The sequence below is a fragment of the Lissotriton vulgaris genome, chromosome 6 (genome assembly GCF_964263255.1).
Source record: "Lissotriton vulgaris chromosome 6, aLisVul1.2, whole genome shotgun sequence".
Lineage (NCBI taxonomy): Eukaryota > Metazoa > Chordata > Amphibia > Caudata > Salamandridae > Lissotriton > Lissotriton vulgaris.
The window spans coordinates 1,793,522,946-1,793,544,218 of record NC_141694.1 but is presented as its reverse complement, the minus strand read 5'-3'; the positions used below and the strand labels follow the sequence as shown (position 1 = coordinate 1,793,544,218).

The window sequence follows — 21,273 nt, the reverse complement described above, 5'->3', positions numbered from 1 at the left end:
CTCGCACTGCTCGCACTGTTCGCGTGAGTTCGCGCCCCGCGAATAAGTGCAAAATTGCAGAAATACGATCTTAGCAAAACTGAAAGTAACTACTTACCAGGTTCAAAAGTTCAGGCTCATCATTAGTAGCCATTTCCTGGAGTGCTTCCTGAGGGGCCCCTCCAGAGTTCAGTTGCCAGTTGAAACTATTATGTGACCCTGCTCTGAACCTCAGAATAGTTACACATATGCCACAAAGGTCCTGAATTACAGCTAAGGGAGACAAGCAGGAGCCAGGCTGGAAGTTAAAATCCATTAATCAGCCCCTAATTCATTATTGTCAGTTGGGGCAGGGCAGGTGTTGTAACTAATTTTGCAACAATGAAAGCACTTAGCAAGTGCAAAAGATCACTAATCAGGGCGCACTAAGGAAGCAGGTGCCAGCTAAAAAAATATTCTGTGACACATGAATCAGCCCCAAATTAATTCAGGTCACTTGAGGCAGGGAAGGTGTGCTTTGCTTTGCCGAAAATAATGTACACTGGACAACCAGAGGGTGTGGTGATGAAACAGAGGGTGGCATGGGTGGGCCAGAGGGTGGCATGAGTAGTCAGAGAGTGGCAGTGGTGACAGAGAGTGGCAGTGATGAAGAAGAGTGTCCCAAACAGGCTGGACACGTAGAAACAACAAGTTCGCGAAACTTGCGACCCGACAGGTAAGTTCGCAATTTGCGAAAGTGTACAAAACCCTCGCGAACTGGCAGAAACACGGGCGAACACAAAAAAAAAAAAATCCGCAAATTCGCGGGAATTCGCGGATTTTGCGGATTGCGAATCCGCAAATCCGCAAAATTCGCGAACGCGAGATCCGCAAAATTCGCTCATGCTTAATTGGGAGGGTGATGGGGGAGGTGTGGGAAGTGATAGCTGGACAGATAGAGTGCTGAAAGAAGTTAAAAGTATGTGAGGTGTTGTTTGGAGGCTTGGATCAGAATGTTTCCAGTTTTGTAGATGGAAATGGATATTTCACCAGGGTGTGGAGAGGTGGTGGAGGTGGTGAGTTTGTAGCCATGGGGGACTGTAATTGGGCTAGAGATTGGGAGGTGCCGTAAGAAGGTACTCTTCCATTTGGAGGGGCGTTTGGTGTAGAAGATAAAGTTAGTTTTAATAGGGGACGTGGGGCTGTGGTAGTTGTCTTCGATTAGGGTTTCGGGATGACGGATTAGGAGTTTGTGTTTAAGATTCTTTTTGGCATTTTTGGTGAGGTGGGGAGGGTATGGGATGGTCCAGGAGTTAGGTCCATGTTTGGTGAGGGCGGGAAATTTGTCTGTAGGGGCAGGAGGAGGGCAAGGAGCAAGGGCAGAGTTAAGGTGAGACATGATGAAGGGGTTTAGCAGGGGAATGAATAGGCAGGTAGGCTAAAAGAAGGGGGAGGTTTGGAGGAGGGTGGGTAGTTTTGGGGGTCCCAGGAGCCGCACCGCACGGGACAAAGAGGTAAAGGATTACGCCCAGGGTGGTATAATGAGATAATCATGTAGGGGGGAGGGAAATGAGGAAAATGATGGTGGTCACAGTAGCCGCGCCGCACAGGGCCAAGAGGTAGAGCTTAACTCCCAGGGTGGTCAATGTGTAATCCGGAAGGGGGGAGGGATTTGTAGCAAGGGAAAAGAGGAGGAAAGCAGGAGGGATGGGGTACGGAGAATAAGAGTTCAAGTGTGCAGGAAGTGCAGTATAACAGCGTAGGTAATAAACATAGTATCAATACAGACATTTGATGATGTATACACAGTCGAAGAACCATACCAAGTGTGTTAAAGTGCATACGGCGGTGGATCGGATTAAATAGTAGAGGTGGATTAGAGTGTTAGTGAGTGATAGGGAAGGGACAATAGCTTGTAGGTGAGAGAATCAATACATCCAGTTTAAGATACAGGCTGATTAGATAAGAAACAGTGTAGAGAAGTGAGAAGAGGAAGAGGAAACTGCGAGCAAGGGGAAGGTCTCGTGAGGGTAGGTTCCGACCATGAGTGTATGAGAAGGAGTTAGAAGGGAGGGCGGGGGATCAATGGGTGGGGTAATAGTGGAAGGGGGTACAGAGAGGGAAAGCAAAATAAATGGCAAAGGTAAACAGTAATAGTACAGGATTATTAAGTGTAAGCAGGTCCGATTTGAACATTTGAGTAAAAAGTATTCATGGAATAGAACAAAAAAACAGTACCGGAATTATACAAAGTACATAAAGATCAAGTTAAATTAAATAGCATATAGGAGGGAGTATAAATATCAGTCGTACCGTGTTTTAGTTAAAGGTTAAGGCATAGTAGTCTGAGCAGTTGAGCTAAAAAAAATATATTTAAAGAGGAAGCATTCAGGCATCGATATGAACAGTACTGGTTATTTGAAGTGCAAGCAGGTCAGAAATTAAAAGCAGTTAGGAAAAGTCATTAAATAAACAAAAATAGCGTATTATAGTTAAAGGTCTAAGTCTAAAGGCAATAGTGTATTTTAATTAAAGGTCTAAGTCTAAAGGCAGTAGAATAAGTGGCGATCTTAGTGTCATAGTTAAAGCTAAAATTAAGGTGAATTGAGGGGTCAGAGGAGATGCAATGAGGGTCATTAGAACGGAGATGCACACTGGAAGTGATTTACATACATATACATTCACATATACATTCACATATACACCCATACATACACACGCGTATATATATCATGCAACAGAGATTTTCAAGTATTAAAAGAGTGTGATAGGCAGTCCAGTATGTCTCCAAAGGTAATTAGTCTTGGCTCACCTTGTAAGCTTAGTGCTGCGAGGGGGTAGAGATATCGCCAGGAGCTAGTTCAAGGGGGTTCTTAAGTTATGTGGGTGATCATGGGCCGAACTCTCCAATATTTCCAGAGAGCTAGGAGAGCGCGGCATAGACGAGGGCGTCAGGGGGGTGAAAGACAGCAGGCTGGAGAGATTTAGCTGAGCTCCATAAGGACAGGGCACTCGGTGTGGTGGAGGGAGACTGAGTTTCTTATTTTCGGTGTGGTAGATAGACTTCCTGTGAGGGGGAAGGTTGGCGGCATTACAAAGAAGAAGGCCGGTTAGCTGCTAACCTTTTATTCAGGAGTGGCGCTAGGATCACACGTAAAGGGTGGGAGCCCTTGGTGCCAGGCCGGCAGCGCCTGGGCGGCTGGTCAAGCGCGTCTGGGGGTCAAAAACAACGGATGTTCCAGCTAGTCCGCAGGAAAGTTTTGCAGTTGGGACGGCCAGACCCCAAAATGGTTCGTTCATTCAAAGTGTCGCCAGATTGTAGCTTTCCTTTTTAATTTAGCAAGACATTTGGATAGCCATCTTGAGGGTAGGCTGTCCCTATCTCCGGTGGAACTGTGTTCTCCCGGCCATCTTGGGGTGGATTTTTTTGTCACGGGTTCCGGTGTGGGTTCCAGTGTGCCCCTTATTGCTCTCTGTCCCCGAGGCTCTCACTGCCCTGTATGAGGGGCCTCGGCAAGCCACAGGGAGGCACTACGCAAAAATGGCCGGTCAGCGGGAAACGTCACTGTGCACCTTTTTTCAATCTTCCTGACCTAAGGGGGAGTAGAAATGCGATGCTGACGGAAATTTTTCAATCAAGGGGGCCACGGTTCCGTCGTCAGCTCCATAGCTCAGCTCAAACAGGCTCCGTTGTGCCGACTACAGGTCCCCCAGCGGATGATCGGTCGGGGCTCCTTCAAGCGACGGCCTCAGCTGGGGGATTCGTGCAGCTTGGGACAGATCCGGTGACGACACACCACAGCGTGTCCAACCTCCGTCAACAGTCTCAGTGAGACCCCGGGGCAGTCCTCGCACTTGGTCTCCCAGTGGATGATGAGTTGGGGCTCCTCCAGGCGACAGCCTCAGCGGGGCGTTCGTACAGCTTGGGCAAGATCTGGTGACGGCACACCACAGCGGGTCCAACCTCCGGTAACGGTCTCAGTGAGACCCCGGGGCAGTCCTCGCACCAAAGGAAAGGTCAGTTCCAGCAACAAGGAGGAGGACTCACCCTTTGGTTCCGTGACTGGGATGCAAGTCGGGACCTTGCCAGGTCGCAGGATCCCGGCAGCGATCTCAAGGACCCAGACCTTAGTATCGGTCCCAGCCTGTCACCTGGTCAGCCCTTTCAACCGGGAGTTGTTGTCTCTATCCTAACAAATTATCACCTCTCTCCGCCACATACATTTTTCCTACAGTATTTCTATCTTTAAACTGGATACAACCTTCCACATAACCAAGCACATTCATTTTGCACCACCATAGCTAACTGGATTTATTTCAGGAGGAATAAGTGCTGTACTGTCTAAACCTACAATCTCATCCCACTGTTTGTTACCGATCATGGTGAATGGAGATCCAGAGTCAGCTAAAACAGCAAAGTTAAAGTCATTGACAAGAATGTTACACTAAGGCATAGACACTTTGTCTGCATCAATCTCGCCATTACTCTCACTTATACTCATAATCACAGTGCGTATAACTTCAGTGTTTTTCCAGAATTCTGAGTTGATTTACAAACTCGAGCATAATGCCCCTTGACACCACACTTCATACAAATAGACTCTCTGGCATATCATTCGAAAAGTGTGAACATCTCCCACTTCTGAAACATTTAGGCTTAGAAAAATCTTAAGAGCTTTTCTCATTTCCAATATTTCCAGAAGAGGTGGAACTGTGGCGAGTTTCACAATCAGGTTTAACCAGTGGAGCCTCAGAATTATGGATACGTAGGTCTTTATCTAATTTTTTTGATTTTTCAAGAGGACAAACTGTAGCTACACCTATTCTAAATTCTCATTCTCAGTGAGAGCATGAACATCACTAGATGTCTCTTTTTTATCTTCATGGTTTTTCTTCATCTCTTTAACCCAGGAGGAAGTATTCTCCATACCTTCAACAATAGCAACAGCTTCAACCAACATAGGATTTTTTGACAATAGTTTTTCTTGCACACGAGTACTATTAGTGCATCACACTAATTGATCTCGAACTAGAGAATCAGAAAGATCTCCAAACTCACATGTCCTTGCTAAGGTTTTGAGAGAGGCAATATAACTTTTCACTCGTTCATTTGTCCCTTGAGTTCTAGTAAATAATTTATGCCTCAGTGTAACTACATTGATGCGAGGACCAAAATATCTCTCTAACATTAACATGGACATCTGATATACATCATTAGGTTCACCTTCTCCATTACCAACTGTAATAAGATCCATACTGTTGTAAATATTACATCCCTCAACCCCCAAATTATGCAAGAGGATAGCTTGTTTTCTGAAAGCTGAGAATTGTTCCCCTCCAATAGCTACAATATATGAATCAAACAAATTCCTCCATCTTTTCCACAGAAGAATTGGCTCTCCTTTTTCTGAAAGGAAAGCTGGAGGTTGTGACATACTTGTCGATGAAGCCATATTGAGTTATAATGTGAATAAACACAATAAAAAAAGAAAAGAAATTAGGGATCAAAATTATAGGATAGACACAGTTGGTTTACAATTAGTGCGAGAACAAATAATAAACTAAAACAAAGAATGTAGTCACCGTAGTCTGCAAAGTAGTCGAAGGTCCTTAGTGAATATAGTCTCCAGTCAGTCACTGTAGTTAAGTTAATAGTGTGAGAAGAAATAATAAACTAAAACAAAGAATGTAGCCATCGTAGTCTACAAGTAGATGAAAGTCCTCAGTAATGTAGTCTCCAGTCAGTCACTATAGTTGAGTTAATATAATGAGCACATAATAACTGTGAAATCAGTTTAAGGTATGGGAAAATTACCACTAGTCATTTGCAGTCCGATAGCCAGCTGTGCATTCCAATATATATGGTTTAAAATAATATTAACCCCTCCCATGCTCATGACGAGCTCAGCTCGTCATGAGCCACGGTTCTCGTGTGCTGATGACGAGCTGAGCTCGTCATGACCGTTAGAATGCTCACAGCTTCCAATAGTAAAAACAGTCCAAAAAGAAAAACATTATCGTAGGGGAATTGATTCTGAGAATGCTTGTCCCCAATCAAGCAGGGTCCCTCGTCGCGAGTGTAACAAAGATAAGTCCTTCCAAAGATATATAGGTGAAGTGGTTTTATTGAGTAGATGTAACCGCTCAGCATCAACAGTCCAGATGGATTCCCAGTCCCGGTCTCAAAGTCCCCACACAGACTTTAACATTCTATGACTTCATGAGTTCTCATAGTCACATTCTAAATCAAGCACAAGTAAATTACAACACATTCCCAACCTGTTATAGTTTTATAAAACAGTACAACTGTGTTAGCAAGCATTATATAAATAGAGAAAAGGAGAGAAAGAGTCTTTAACAGGTTGAGCCATGAAGGATGTGATCTGACCTGTGAGAGGCTGATTGTGCTGGAATGCACAGTGAAAACAGAGGGGCTGATTTAGACTACTGCATTCAGGCAGGTCAGCGGAAGCATGGACTCTGCTGCTGCGGTGCAATACAGCCCAACATATTTAATGCCAAATGGACAAAGCTTTTTGGAGGTCGCAAATAACCTTATTCACAGAATCAGACCATTTGTGACAGCAGAAAAGCATTTAATAGTGTACAAAGCCCTATTTGCGATCCGTTAACCTATTACCAAATTGAAATTGGGTTTGTGATTCAGTATTAGGAAGGGGCAGGTTTAGGGCGTCTCTTGATAATACCGAATAGAAATTTGGTTTAAGTAGGTGGTAAACCATTTACAAATGTGAAGGGTTCCCCAGGGAACCACTGTCTACTCTTAAACAAGCATCAGCATAGCCAATAGGTCTCGCTTTTGGGACCTTATAAGTATTTAGTTACGCAGCACAATATCCTTGGTGCAACAACATTAACTGTTGCATGGTTAAACACTTATAAGGCCCCAAAGGCGAGACCTATTGGCTATGTCAATGCTTTTTTTTTAAGGACAAGCAGTACTATCCGGCTCCGGCTGCCATGTAGAGGTAGAGATAGATGTGTAGAGAGTGAGAGAGAGGTGTGTAGAGGGAGAGAAAGAGGTATGTAGAGAGAGGTGTGTAGAGAGAGGTGGGTAGAGAGAGGTGGGTAAAGAGAGGGGTAGAGACATGGGTAGAGAGAGGGGTAGAGAGAGCGGGGTAGAAAGAGGGGTGTAGAGAGAGGGGTGTAGAGAGAGAGGTGTAGAGAGGTAGAGAGAGGTAGAAAGAGAGGTAAAGAGAAAGAGGTAGAGAGAGAGGTAGAGTGAGGTAAAGAGAGAGAGGTAGAGAGAGGTAGAGAGGTAGAGGTAGAGAGTTAGAGAGAGAGGTAGAGAAATAGAGAGAGGTAGAGAGGTAGAGGTGGAGAGAGAGGTAGAGAGGTAGAGTGAGGTAAAGAGAGAGAGGTAGAGAGAGAGAGAGAGAGAGAGAGAGAGAGAGAGAGAGAGAGAGGTAGAGAGAGAGGGGTAAAGAGAGAGAGAGAGAGAGGAAGAGAGCGAGAGGTAGAGAGAGGGTTAAAAGGTGGTAATTGTTCATTTGTCGGAACACTAGTGGCACATCAGGCAGTACGTACTACCTTTTTTTTTTTAACAACTTTTTATTGACTGATCGCATAGAAGGTACAGCTCTCCGCACCCCGGAGGAACTGTGGCAAATACAGTACAACACAATCAGCGATTCAGTTTATAGCAATATTCAAACACGGAAAGGAAAACCCCCAACCCCCAGCCCCGCACCCCCCCATCCTGACTCACCCCCTCCCCTACCCACCCCCTGCACGGCGTCTCCCTCGTACTGCAGCTAGTGTATATACATGTCCGTAAAATGTCAAGTGTTCCCCTCATGTGCCCGTCGCCTCTGCCCCTTCAACGTCTCTAGTCGGTGCCGGAGGTTCCAGCCACAGGCCCCTGTAGCGTCCTACCTTTTTAAGCTATTCTCATAGTGTGTTCTGGGACTTGTAGTTTCACTTTTAAAACTGCAACTAGTTCCTCAAAAAAACAGCATGAATGTGAATGTGAATGTGAATGTGAATAGGCTTTTATAGAGCGCTCTTACACTCCAGGGAGCATCTTGGCGCTAGACATCGCTGTCCCGACAGAGAAGAAGTAGGGATGCTGCTTAAGGTAGGTCCTATATGTAGATCCTGGTCTATGAGTAAAGTGTGGGTTAGATTAACGCTAAGCAAAGTGAGTCTTCGATTTTGAAGATTCATGTTTTGAGCATTTTACGAAACAGTTTTTCGGAATGGATCAAGCGCATTTGTGATGGGAGCTTGTTCCAGGCTTTGGCTCCAAGTACTCCGATGGATTTTCCACCTTTTGTGGCCAGTCTGAATTTGGGGACTGCGAGTAGGTTTAGGTTGGATGATCTGAGTGACCGTGGGGGAGTGTATCTTCCAAACCTCTGGGACAGGTATGTCGGTCCTGACTGGTGGTAGGCTCTGAACGTAATGAGCAGGATTTTAAATAGCACTCTTTTGTGGATGGGTAACCAGTGCAGGGTTTTGAGTGCTTTTGAGGCAGATGATTTCCTGGGTAGTCTTAGCACCAGGCGGGCGGCGGCGTTTTGAACCATCTGCAACTTGTGCAGAACAGCTCTGTTTGAGCCTGCATAGATGCTGTTGCAGTAGTCTAAGCGGGATGTGATGAGGGCTACTGCCACAGTCTTTCTAGCTGTTAGGGGAAGGAGGTCGAAGAATCTCCTAAGACTTTTGATGATATTGAAACAGGACCCTGCCACTGTACCTGCTTGTTGCTTGAAGGATAAGGCTTCATCAAACCTTATCCCTAGGTTACGGGCCGACGTGATGGTGTTAGGGGGAATTTCGGCGTCTTGAGGCCACCAATTGGAGGGGGAGAAGAGGTTGTTTTGGCCGAAAGGGAGGATTTCAGTTTTACCTGAATTACATTTGAGATGGTTCGTTCGCATCCAATCAAAGGTTGCCGTCAGACAGGTTTTTAAATTTTCCTCCGCTTTGGAGGAGTTGTTATCCAGTACTAGGATAAGCTGGGTGTCGTCAGCGTAAGATATCGTGCTGATGTTAAAGGATGTGATGAGCTCTATCAGTGGGGTCATATAAAGGTTGAACAAAACCGGGCTCAAGCTTGAGCCTTGTGGTACCCCTGTTTTTATGGTTTTTTCATCCGAGCAGTAGTTTCCTAGCATGGTTACTTGTCTCCTATGGCTTAGAAAGTTTTTCAGCCATTCGAGGGCAGTTCCTGCTAGCCCTGACTCTGTCAGGCGGCCTATCAACACGGGGTGTGAGACCGTGTCAAAGGCCGCCGAGAGGTCGAGCAGGATCAGGACGGCCTTTTTCCCTTGGTCCATTGCCATCTTGAGGGTCTCTACAGTATGTAGGAGGGCTGACTCTGTGGAGTGTTTCGCCCTAAAACCAGCCTGGTTTGAATGAAATAGGTGGTTTTCCTCTAGATGTTTTGTCAACTGTTTATTAACTGCCGCCTCGGTCAGTTTGAACAGTAGTGGGAGCAACGAGATGGGGCGAAGGTTGGAGAGCGTGGTGGGGTCGGGTAGGGGCTTTTTCTGCAGAGGCTTGACTGCCGCGAGCTTCCATTCAGCCGGAATGGATGCAGTAGTCAGAGAGGAGTTTATAATGGAGTTTATGGCTGGATTTACCGTGTCCACCAGAGTGTGGAGCAGCATAGGGGGGCATGGGTCAAACGGGGAGCCTGATTTACTGGAGAGGATTGCTTGTCGGGATTCGTCGAGACTGATGTGAGTAAAATTTTTCAACTGGGGTTTGTTGTTAATAGGTAGCGTTGCATCATAGGGAGGGGGTTCAGGAGGGTCAGGGAAGTCTGAGGTAAGTTTGAGTATTTTCTGTTCGAAGTAGTCAGCTATGTCGTTACAGAGAGCTAATGAGGGTGGTATTTCTTGCCTGAGGATTCTGGGGTTCATAAACTCGTCAACAATTTTAAAGATTTGTTTCTGGTTATTGTTGGACCGATTAATTCTTTGAAGAAAATGGTCTTTTTTGGCGTTTTTTATCATAGAGTGATATATTTTCCTCGCGATTTTATAGGCAAGAGCTTCCTTAGGATCATAGTTTTGACGCCATTTCTTTTCGAGAACTCTGATCCCTGTACGTTTGGCTTTTATTTCGGGGGAGAACCAGGGTGCCGATTTTCTATTCTGCTTTTTTCTTACTTTCTCAGAGTTGGCCGGACCACAGCACTCCGAGATCCAATTGCAAAATATTTTGTAATCGGATTCTGTGTCTCCGGACAGCGAAGGTTTAGATTTCTCTGCGGTGAGCAGGAGATTTGGTGAGCTGGCAAGCTTTTTCCAGTCTTTTTGCATAGGGACTTTGATTTTTTGGTTGACGGTGTTAGACCTTTTCTTGTTGGTGGTTAGATTAAAAGGGATTAACCAGTGGTCGGTCCATGTTTGGATCAGCGGGTCTTCGACAGTTAGGGTTTTGGTATTGGTGCAAATGCAGTCTAGTATATGGCCTGCTTTATGCGTGGGCAATTTGGTCAGTATTTTCAGTCCTAGGATATTTGTTAAGTCGTTGAGCCATATGGTGTTGGGGTCGTTGGGTTTGTCTAGGTGGAAATTTAGGTCTCCCAAAACGGTGAAGTTTGCGTATTTTAAGGTGAAAGTGCTGAGAGCATCTTCGAAGCTTTCGAAGAAACCGTTTTGAGGTCCTGGAGGGCGGTAGATGAGGGCTCCCGCAAAGGTATTTTCCTCATTTAGTTGGATGCAGAAACCCATGCTTTCTGCTCCTTTTACGTCTGGGAGTTTAATGGTAGTACATTTCAGTGAATCTCGATGGATGATGGCCAGGCCACCACCTCTGAGTTCTTGTCTGTCGATCCTCTGAATGAGGTATCCTTGGGGGACAGTTTGGGCTATGATCGGGTTGCACCATGGTTTCAGCCATGTTTCGGTTATGAAGAGCATGTCAATGTCGTTTTCCGTAATGAGATCATGAATGTGCTCACCATTTTTGCAAATGGACCTTGCGTTGATCAAGGCTCCTCGAAGCGAGGTTGCGTTATTCATGTTGGGTAACTGTTTTTCCGGAGTGAGGAGAGTTCTGCAATGGTGGCAGCATGCGGGTCCTAACCATGTCTCGGCATTAATAATGTTGAGACAGTGATTTTTGTTGTGATTAAGAGCAAGTAGATCAGCTCGGGTATAGGTAGGTAGTTGATTTGTACGTACCGTGGGTTGGGCAGCGTGTCCGGCCCTGGGCCCGGCCGTGGCACGGACGGGCACAGACGGGCTTGCCTTAGGCGCGCCTCCGGCGCGCAAACGGCGCTCCCGCTGCGCTCGTCCGCTGCGCGTCCTGCCCAGGCACATGATTTATGCGGGGGAGTCGGGGCGTTGAGGGGGTGTGGCCAGCAGAGGGGGCGTGAAAAGCGAGGGATGGCTAAAGGTGCCAGTGCCACACGTACCATGCTTGGGTCCTCATTGCAGATATGTTGTTTAACTTCAGTCCTTCGCTTGTCGTTATAAATAGAGAGAATCTGAACGTGGTAGTGCCAGAATGTAACAATAAACTGGTCTGAATAAACCACTCACACGTGACCTGCGCAGATTAAAAGTAAGGGTTTCGCACTTGCCAAAAAGTTCCTTTCAGCGCTTGCAAGCCGTGCTTTTTTAATTTAAACTATTAGTCAGTGATTGGTAGAGTTTCCAGATTTCTTCCCACCACTTATAGGCAGTAAAGACGGCTCTCCTCTAGACCCTACGGGCACTGCGCCACTCTAGCAAGTGAGCAGGACATCGAGAAACTGGAAGTACCCCTGCTCGTCACGTGACACATCCTTTTAGAGAGCCCGGAGTGCCCTGTGCCTTCCCTCGAGTCAAGGTTGTGCTTCCTGGGAGAACATTCAGCTCCTGTCCTTGGGAGGAAGGACAGACCAGGGGGGGGGACCAGAAAGATGGCAGATAAGAGATCGGCCATGGTAAGACTGAAGGGGAGACAGGTAAAAAAGAGAGAACAGCGACAGTGAGACCACGAAAGAAAGGAGGCGGAGATGGGTGGGGGTCGTGCGAGGGGGCAGCCAGCGCACAGCTGTGGGGAATAATGGAACGATGGGTAAAATTGAGGAGGAAGGTTGGGGGAGCTTGATGTGGAGGGTGGGGATGCGTATGGGGAGATTATGGGCGAGATAGATGGGACCTAAGCGGAACAAGCTGACTCTGAAGAGCAGAGTGAAACGTCACTCAAGAAAATAGGAGTGCATCGAAAAGCAGGGACGTGACTGCTGAAAGGAGACGTATATGGGCACAGAGAGGCGGAGCGAGGTGCGCGCACTTGGGAGAGCGAGAAGAAAGCCAGATGGCGCCTCTGCTCGTGCCTATGCGCGTAACCACACGCACTATGCCACCCAAAAAGCTGTGGTCGGCTTTTCGAAACCCCACTCACTAAATGTCTCGCTGGAGCAGAGCATGCGCTGGCTCAGGCGAGACCTAAAAATGAAAAGAAAACTTTTCATTTTTCTTTTTGAGACGCATCCTGTTTTCCTTTAAGGAAAATCAGCTGCATTTAAAAAAAATGCTGTATTGAAAAAGCAATTACAGACAGGGTGGTCTGCTGACCGCAGCAGGCCACCATCTCTGTGATTTTTGCTATTTCCAATTGGTCGCAAACCAAGACCTACCTCATGAATATTAATGAGGTAGGTCTATTTGTGACCCACTGGGAATCACAGAAAGTGTAAAGCAGACCAGGGCCTGACTGGCTACCAGGCGATTTTTGCTGGTGTGGGAGGGTGGGGTCCAGGTTCACTGCTGAGGGGCTGATTTTGTTGCTGAGGAGCTGCCGGCGCTTCAAAATTAACCATGCAAAACAAATAGCTTTAAAGCATACTTATAAAAATATTTGTTTTGCATTGTTTATTAAGGAAAGCCCGGTAGCCAGTCTCGCCCTAAAGCAGACTTTCGTAAATTGGTGTTTGGGATTACCAATTAGTGAATAGCAAAAATTATCTATTTGGTAATCATTAAACCTTTCCCTATGTCAGGGTCCGACCCACAAAGCTGGACATTTGTTAGACCCTATCATATCAAACATGAGAGAACTTTTATGGCTGAACACCACCCCTATTTTCTGGTCAGACCATTTCCTCACACTTTTCGCTATCTCACTTAAACCTACCAAACACCCTGTCACGGCTCCTTCAGAAACCTTTAGGAGAAATTGGAAAACTCTAAACATGGAGGATCTCAACAATGCATTGAGGAAAGATCACCCATGTTTAGATGGAGATATGGAAAGTATAGCAGAGTCTACACAAATATGGCTAAATGGTGCAGCGAATGCCTGCCTGCCCCTATCCCGTTGCAAAGGAAAAGCACATCGCCCCCCCGCCCCCTGGTACACAGAAGCTCTTAAGAAAGAAAAATCTACATGTAAGACCCTGGAGAGGCAGTGGCGTAAAAACTATGAATTACATCAAAAAGAAGTTTATCGTAAGGCCAGAAATAGCTATCATTCGTCATGCATGAAAGCTAAAGCATGCTATGTTACTACTACTATCAACACGGCCGTAAATAAATCCCAGACTCTCTTTAACACTGTAAAAGAGTTAGCTGGTGAGAATTCAAGAGCGGAGGCTATCCCTCTCAATACCCAGCAGTGCCAGGACTTGGCATCTTTTTTCACTGAAAAGATTGAGAACATTGTCTCTAATATCAACAGAGACAGCACAATCACACACAAGCAAGACAACACCCCCCAAGTCCCCAGAGGAAATTGTCACCTTGAAGCCTGGCCTCCCATTAATTTGGATAAACTGAAGGAACTATTAAAATCTATTAAATCAGGTTCCCCACGTGACCCTATTCCTATCAGCATCATTGGTCAACTAGAGGACTCTGCCATGACTTCCATAGCAGAGATACTGAACGCCTCCATAGAACAGGCCACAGTTCCTGCCTTATGGATACATGCTATGGTCAGTCCTCTGCTCAAAAAGCCGGCCGCAGGCCCTACGATATTGGCCAACTATCGTCCAATTTCATTACTGCCTGCTTTTTCTAAAATTTTGGAGAGGCACATTCATAAGGCTCTTTCAACTTATGTGGAAAATAATGACCTCCTTCATCCGTCCCAGTCTGGGTTTAGGAGTGGTTACTCCACCGAGACGGCCCTGCTCGGGGTCACAGAAAAGATTAGGGAGCTCATGGATGATGGCCAAACGGTAGCATTGGTCTTGTTGGATCTAAGTGTGGCTTCAACACTATTTCTCACTCCAGACTGCTTGGCAGGCTGGGGGAGAATGGTGTCGAAGGCAGGGCACTGGAGTGGATTAGATCATACTTATCCCTCCGCACCTTCCAGATCACCTCTTCTGAGGCATGCTCTGAGGTATTCTACTCTCCTCATGGTGTACCACAAGGATCAATCCTGAGTCCTTTATTCTTTAATTTGTACTTACGACCACTGGCCAACCTTGCAGAAAATTTTGGTCTCATTTTAATGACCTATGCAGACGATTCTCAAATCCTGTTTTCACTTTCTAAATCTGACTCGTCTGCTCCATCTGCACTAAAAATAGGCCTTCATGAAATATTTAGTTGGATGTCGGCTAACCAACTTAAATTAAATGGGGAGAAAACAGAGATCCTCCTCTTAGGGAATAATAAAGATCTCTGGAGTGATCCCCATTGGCCGTCGTCATTAGGTAAACTTCCACCACCAGCTTCTCAGGTCAGAAACCTTGGGGTCATCATAGATGACAGTCTATCCATGACACAGCAAGCCAATAAAGTGGCAGGCATATGCTTTACCATTCTTAGATGGCTACGCAACATTGTCTGGATGTTACCATCTACTACCCAGAAGACCGTATTCAAAGCCTTCGTGACATCTCGGCTTGATTACGGTAACATCTTGTACCTGGGCTCAAACAAAGCAGTAATAAGACGTCTGCAACTGGTGCAAAACGCTGCTGCCAGACTCCTCTGCAGAATCCCTAGATCTGCCAGGATCACCAAACATCTTAGGGACCTGCATTGGCTCAAGGTTGAAAACCGGATTCGTTTCAAAACCCTGAACTACTTGTTTAAAATCAAAGCTGGCACTGCCCCCAAGTACCTACAAGACCTTGCTAAGCCCTACCTCCCCAATCGCAGCCTTCGTTCATGTACAGCAGCGAATTTCGCGGTGCCGAGGTTCAAACGGGCTGGAATGGGCGGGAGATCCTTTGCCTATTTGGGTCCAACTCTTTGGAACACATTGCCCATTCACATACGCAAGGAAGAAAACTATATAAAATTTAGAAAAAGCGTAAAAACCTGGTTGATCGACAAATAAGTGCCTTGTTTGTTCTCTTTTCAATTGTGTCCTGTGTTTTGCTAGTCCGGCGCCGGGAAACCCTTTGTGGGTAGCTGTGCGCCTTACAAGTGTTATAAAATAAATAAATATGTTTATTTATTTATTTATTTTGCATATTTATAGAGCGCTCTAATACCCGGAGGTGTCCTGGCGCTAGAAGGATAGACTGGTGTGATGGAGCGTGCTTACAGAGTGAAGAGCCATGTTTTTAGACCTCTTCTAAAGGCCATCAGATTCTGGGTCTGTCTGAGCGCAAGTGGAAGTTTATTCCAGGCCTCAGCCGCCCCAAGAGAAAAGCTCCTGCCTCCCCAGCGAGCTTTTTTAATTCTGGGGACCTTAACCAGAGCCAGTTGTCCTGACCTCAAAGTTCTTGCTGGTTTATGCCAGCAGAAAAGAGATTTCAAGTGCCTAGGTCCCGAGTCATGGAGGGCCTTGAAGACCATGCATACTGCCTTGAAAGTGATTCTTTTACGAATCGGCAGCCAATGTAGCTTAACCAGCTCCTGAGATACCGAGGCAAATTTGGGTGTGTCAGTGATTAGGCGGGCGGCTGCATTTTGCAGAAGTTGGAGTTTATTCAGTATGCTCTGCTGGGCATTTAGCATCAGGCTGTTGCAATAGTCTAGGCGTGAGAGCACTAGACCAGTGACTATTGTTTTCCTGTGTTTCTTCTCAAGGTAGGGTAGAATTTTCCTGATGGTTTTGAGTATGAAGTGAAGGGAGGAGGAGAGGGCGCTCACCTGGGATTTAAAGGTCAGGGTGGTGTCCACCAGTATACCGAGATTTTTCACTTTACATCGTGCCCTAGAGTGCTCCGCCAGGCAGGCACAAATCTCTGTGTGTTCAGAGGTGTGCGCTGTACTGTGTCTGATGATGAGGGTTTGGGGTGCTTAGGTGAGGCAACCTGAGTTTATTGGTTAAGATATAGGTATTGAAGTGGAGGGAACAAACACAAAGGACCTTGAGTATGTACAGAGTCTATCGCAGGCTGAAAAATGCTAATTATTCAAATCAAAGATAACAGTAAGCAATAAACCATGGTAAGATGAACTTTACTTAGTACGCTTCCCTCGGACACAGTAGCCGTAGTATAGGTACATGCTTGAGTAATGTAAAAACTGACATGTATTTCCTGAGAAACTAATATGACCCTCTTTTTCAGGTGGGCTGACAAGATCAAGGCTACGGGCTGTGATGGAAGCGCAGAGCACAACTTTGACCATCCTTTCCTACAGGTACAAAACGGCTTACTGTTATATTGTACTAGCATGTATTATGCTAGCCTGTGTCACTGTACTTATGATGTACCTGAATTCTATCCGTGAGGTCATCATACAGTAGACGGTGACAGTTTAACCAGCTGCGTCTGGTAGGGATCGTCCTGTGTTTCTCCTGACAATAAAGATACATCAAGAATTCAAGGAATCCCAAACCTATAATTCATAACACCTACACTTAGAAGGATGGAGTTAGTCAAAAACCTAACCTAAGGTCCATTCTAAAGGGCTGGGTTTCCAAAAGCAAGGAATGTAATGTATACAGTTACTGAGAAGCAGCTGATGGCAGTGATTAGACCACGTTAATAGTGGCGGCTCAGGTACAAGGGTGTTGGGGCTCCAGGCCCCTTTTGTGTCCTTATGTCTAAGTTTGTAACTATGTTAAAAGATCATTGCCTGCCTGGACCTCATTCCAAGTGAAGAGAAGACAATCATGAAGAGTTGCACCAGCCCAGCAAACATTCGAGAGCCTGAGTTTTTGCGTTTGAAGTGTCGAAAGGTCAAACATATTACTCTGAATTTTGCATGAATTGCAGAGAGCACAAAACGAGCAGTGATTGCCTCTGTATCTCTGACTTGGTCTGTCTTCTAAAGTTCATACATTAACTTGGAAAAATTCTTATCACTATTACCGTAAGAAAGACATTCATAGTGGACATTGGCCAGACAGTGCTACATCCCAGAGACACACTGTGTTGATATGGTCCTGTTCGTCTGTTCTCAGGGCTCACAACACTTCATGCATGCATGCAAGGGCATTGGTTTGAAATCTAATATCACACAAATCCCTAAACATAAAAACTGAAAAGAAAATGCTATGGGAGAACTAGTTAAAAGCATGAGTGTTGCTCACTCTGAGTAAAAGGGAGTTGAAAGTTCGGAATAGTTGGAAAAACAGAAAAGAGATGCTGGAAGGAAGCTCATGGATGTCTTACATAGAGTTAGCAGTGTTTTTTGGGTCTCCACTGGACAGTGCATGAGCTGTCTCTTCAAGAGACATTCAGTAGGCTACAGACCGCCTATAGGCCTACCATTTGCTTGCTTCAACATCACTCTTGTATCCTTTATTCCCGTTTGTCCATGGCATTCATGTGTCATGCCACTTCATATGTTTGTCCCGTCCTAAGAGCATGGACCAAGTACTTGTGTTCATCCACAGCTCCCATTTTTGGTGGTGCTTTTTATTTGTGTTTAAGCAAAAGACACAAAATTGATGGATGGAATGCATAAAAAATCAAAACATTCACCCCCAGTCAAGAGATCTGGGTTAAATCCATCATTCTTTTGCTCACCCAGTTTAGACCTGGCCATATGCAAATCAGTCTTGACCCTGTGCGTCATGGGAACAGTCCAGCCCGAACTGCCAAACCAGGTTCTCCCTGGACTGGAAATAAACATCCTAGGACCGGTTTCGGAGTTTCATCCCTCTTCAGCCAGGATAGCTTGATTCCATTGGCACAGTGAGCCCAGGACGCGGTCTGGGAATACCTGGTGCACTTAGGGCGAGAAAGCAAAAGACACTCAATTGATGGACGGAATGCAGATCAAATCACAACATTCACCCCCAGTCAAGAGATCTGGGTTAAATCCATCATTCTTTTGCTCCCCATGCCACCCCAGTTTAAACATGGCCATATGCAAATCAGTCTTGACCCTGTGCCTCATAGGAACAGTCCAGCCCGAACAGCCAGGCACGGTCCTCCCTGGACCGGAAACAAACATGAGTGGGTGATTGTGAGTAGGTATATTTGGGTGGGTGGGTGAATGTGAGCAGATGGGTCAACAAAGGAAATGGTGGGTGGGCGAATGTAAATGAAAAAGGAGAGGTACCCCTTAACTAAAGTCAAAGGAAATAGGGTTCACCAACCAATATAAAACAACGATTCCCTTGAGCAAGGTCATGTACATAAACACCATAAGTGGAAAAAAGCAATAACTATAACAAGTAAATCTAGAGTAAAAAACTGACAAAATTTATTGTATACAGTAAAGTTAAAAAAGCAGAAAACATAGTAAGCTGCTTGACACAAGGTAAAAATAATTATAACAATAAAATAACAATCCCACATTCAATATCGACCAGCAATATTGCTAAGAACAGACAGAAAAACAGTAAGACATACAATTTGTGCAATACAAGGTGTGTGTTCTAATATTCTTTTTAAGGCACCGGTGTTATGCACTTTAAGATTGTACTGTGTCAACAACAGTGTCTGAGCCACGAATCACACTGTAGTAGGGTGTCGACGCGTTTCGGTGGTTTGTTGAAATTCTATCCACCTTTATCAAGACAAAGAATCAGTTTCTGTCGTAGTATACATATGTTCCTAAAATAAGGATAAACAGTGGAATTAATATCATGGCAATCGACTCGTTGTTAAAGTAATCCTGTTTACATTTTAGCAGGGACTCTGTAATTCACATTAATTGACAAATATTCACTATACGTCTCTAGATACAGAATTTCTTAACATCATAGGAGACTGAACAGTTTTAATACATTATGCCATTCGAATCTAACACAGGTTCCAGCAAATAAACTATCATTTATATTGGTTCACGAGCGTTCTGTGTTCGCCTCTGGGGGTGACCTGCAACATCGTGGAAGACCGGACATGTCTATTTTGTATTCCACATGCATCTGAAGCCAACTTTTACAGAATACATAGGGGCAGTTGCATGTTATTTGGATTACCTGCCAATTATCATGTCCTGTTTTGATAATAGGGGTGTATGGCCCTTATCTCCCTTCGCAAACAGGGTTATTTTTAGTATCTATTTCATAGTGCTGTTTGTTCCCTGACTCTACCTAGCCCATCTAATGGTTAGAGCTTGTTGCCCTTCCTCCTTAGATAAATGGGCTTATATCCCAGATGCTGGTTTATGCCTGAGTCTAATTAGTTGCATTCCTTGTTTAAAGTGTCAATGACCCATTAGTTGATGTAGGTTTAACATTGATGCAGAGGGATAACTTTCATATAGAGGAAAAACGTAAACATGTAATTTTACCTTTTAGGTGCGAAGGACCGGTCTATAGTGTTGATGCGGTCGTCCTCTGTAATGACGTTATTACTCAAACCGCGGATGCTCGTGAACAACTTTCAAGCTTGGCCTGTAGTAATGTTGCTAGTGGGGAAATTCACATAGTAGTGAACAAGTGGGGGAAAAATTACCTTGTTCCTATATTATGGCTAACGTATCCTGCACTAATGCTTGAGTTATACATGTCAGGTTCAAATTTATCCGTAAATTGTTAAAAATTTACAACAAAATGAGTCGAGTTTGGTATCACATATGGTTCCTTCTGTCCCTTCTGTAGTGTCTTCTATTTTAGCCTTGCTGATGAATCTACCTGCAATTTACAACCATGAAATGATTTTATTACTATAAATTCACTGGAATACATGCTGTTATTCCTAACTTTTACCTGGTGGATACTATATTGCCGTACCTGTTAAGTTGGGTGGCAGTATAGTGCCAAACTTTCTTGGTACACAGCGCTTTACTTTCAATCGCGTTGTGTGGGACCAGAGGCGCCTAAGTCATGCCCCAGAAACGTGAGTATTCGTTCCCTGTAGGGGACGAGACAAGAAACATATAGAAAAATGAGGCGTTTAGTAGGCGTCCTAAAGGATTATGGAGTGAAAGTTTAGGTATGCCGAATTAGCGTCTAACCGGAACGCTTACCTCTACGTCTAATGGCGGCTGCACGCTTCTCTGGTCGTAATCATTCAATGCAAACCAGAGAGCGGGACGCCGTGGTTAAAACGTCTAAACTCGCTGTTCATTGGTTCAATTATTAACCAATGGGAGCTCTAGGTAACGAGCCTTGGAATTAGCATAGCAGAGCTCAAAATTCCTACTTCTCATTGGATGAGAGCACTGATGATTGTGTGGCGCGGCGAGGACGCGTTTTCCATATCGTAGCGTGAATAATCCCTCTTTTTTATTTTATTTAATACTTCTCCCACAATTGTTAGCTTCCTGTTATGTTATTTAGGATAATAAGATGGCCCAGTGCTATCTAGACTAAATTGTTATCTTTAACGGACACACTCTAAACTGGTAGATGGTCCTGGTGATTTTTATTTTTCAAAGAATGGAAGGATACAAGGTCCCTGCTTCCTATTGGTAGTGAGCCTAAGATAGATGTGTGGAGCCGCGGAAATCGGGTTCCATTTCCTGGAGCGAGGTGCTAATAGTTTTTTCTAATATTGTATTGTGTTTTAATTATGAACTTTAAGGTCGCCTAAAAATGAGCACTATTTACTTGCCTGCATTGTGTTTTGTTTGCGAGCTTAGGGTCGCCTATAAATGGACACGCTTTATTTACCTCCTGTGAGATGGTGTAAAGGAACTACCTTAACTCTATTTCGTCATGACTCCGTATTTACATAAAACGGTAAGACACTATCTGTGCCCGCAGTTTATCAAGGTCAGAATGGTCAAGTTGGTTCCCTAATGTGTTTAAGCGCCTCTTTATTTGTAGAATAAGAAAGGGTACATTTGGGCTCAAAAATCGAAACGAAAAGATCGATTGTCCCACGTTCATAGGGTTGGATCATAGTCATAGAAAACACCTAAGGCAAAGATCGAATACAATATTCAAAATTCAAAATTCAAACCTGTTAGAAACTCTCTAGAGGTTACATATAGAGAGGAGAGTCTTATAAGGCATATTTGTGTGTAATGCAGAGGCTAACACAGAACGCTTGTGAACCAATATAAATGATAGTTTCTTTGCTAGAACCTGTGT

General features: G+C 44.9%; 1 protein-coding gene across 1 annotated transcript in view; it reads left to right on the top strand.

Annotated features, from left to right (window-relative positions):
• SLC35F6 (solute carrier family 35 member F6) overlaps window positions 1–21,273 on the top strand; it is a 153,383-nt gene that overhangs the window by 93,120 nt on the left and 38,990 nt on the right. Inside the window, exon 2 of the mRNA XM_086928059.1 lies at window positions 16,403–16,475. Within this exon, the coding sequence (XP_086784185.1) occupies window positions 16,403–16,475 (73 nt within the window). The remainder of the gene's footprint in view (window positions 1–16,402; window positions 16,476–21,273) is intronic.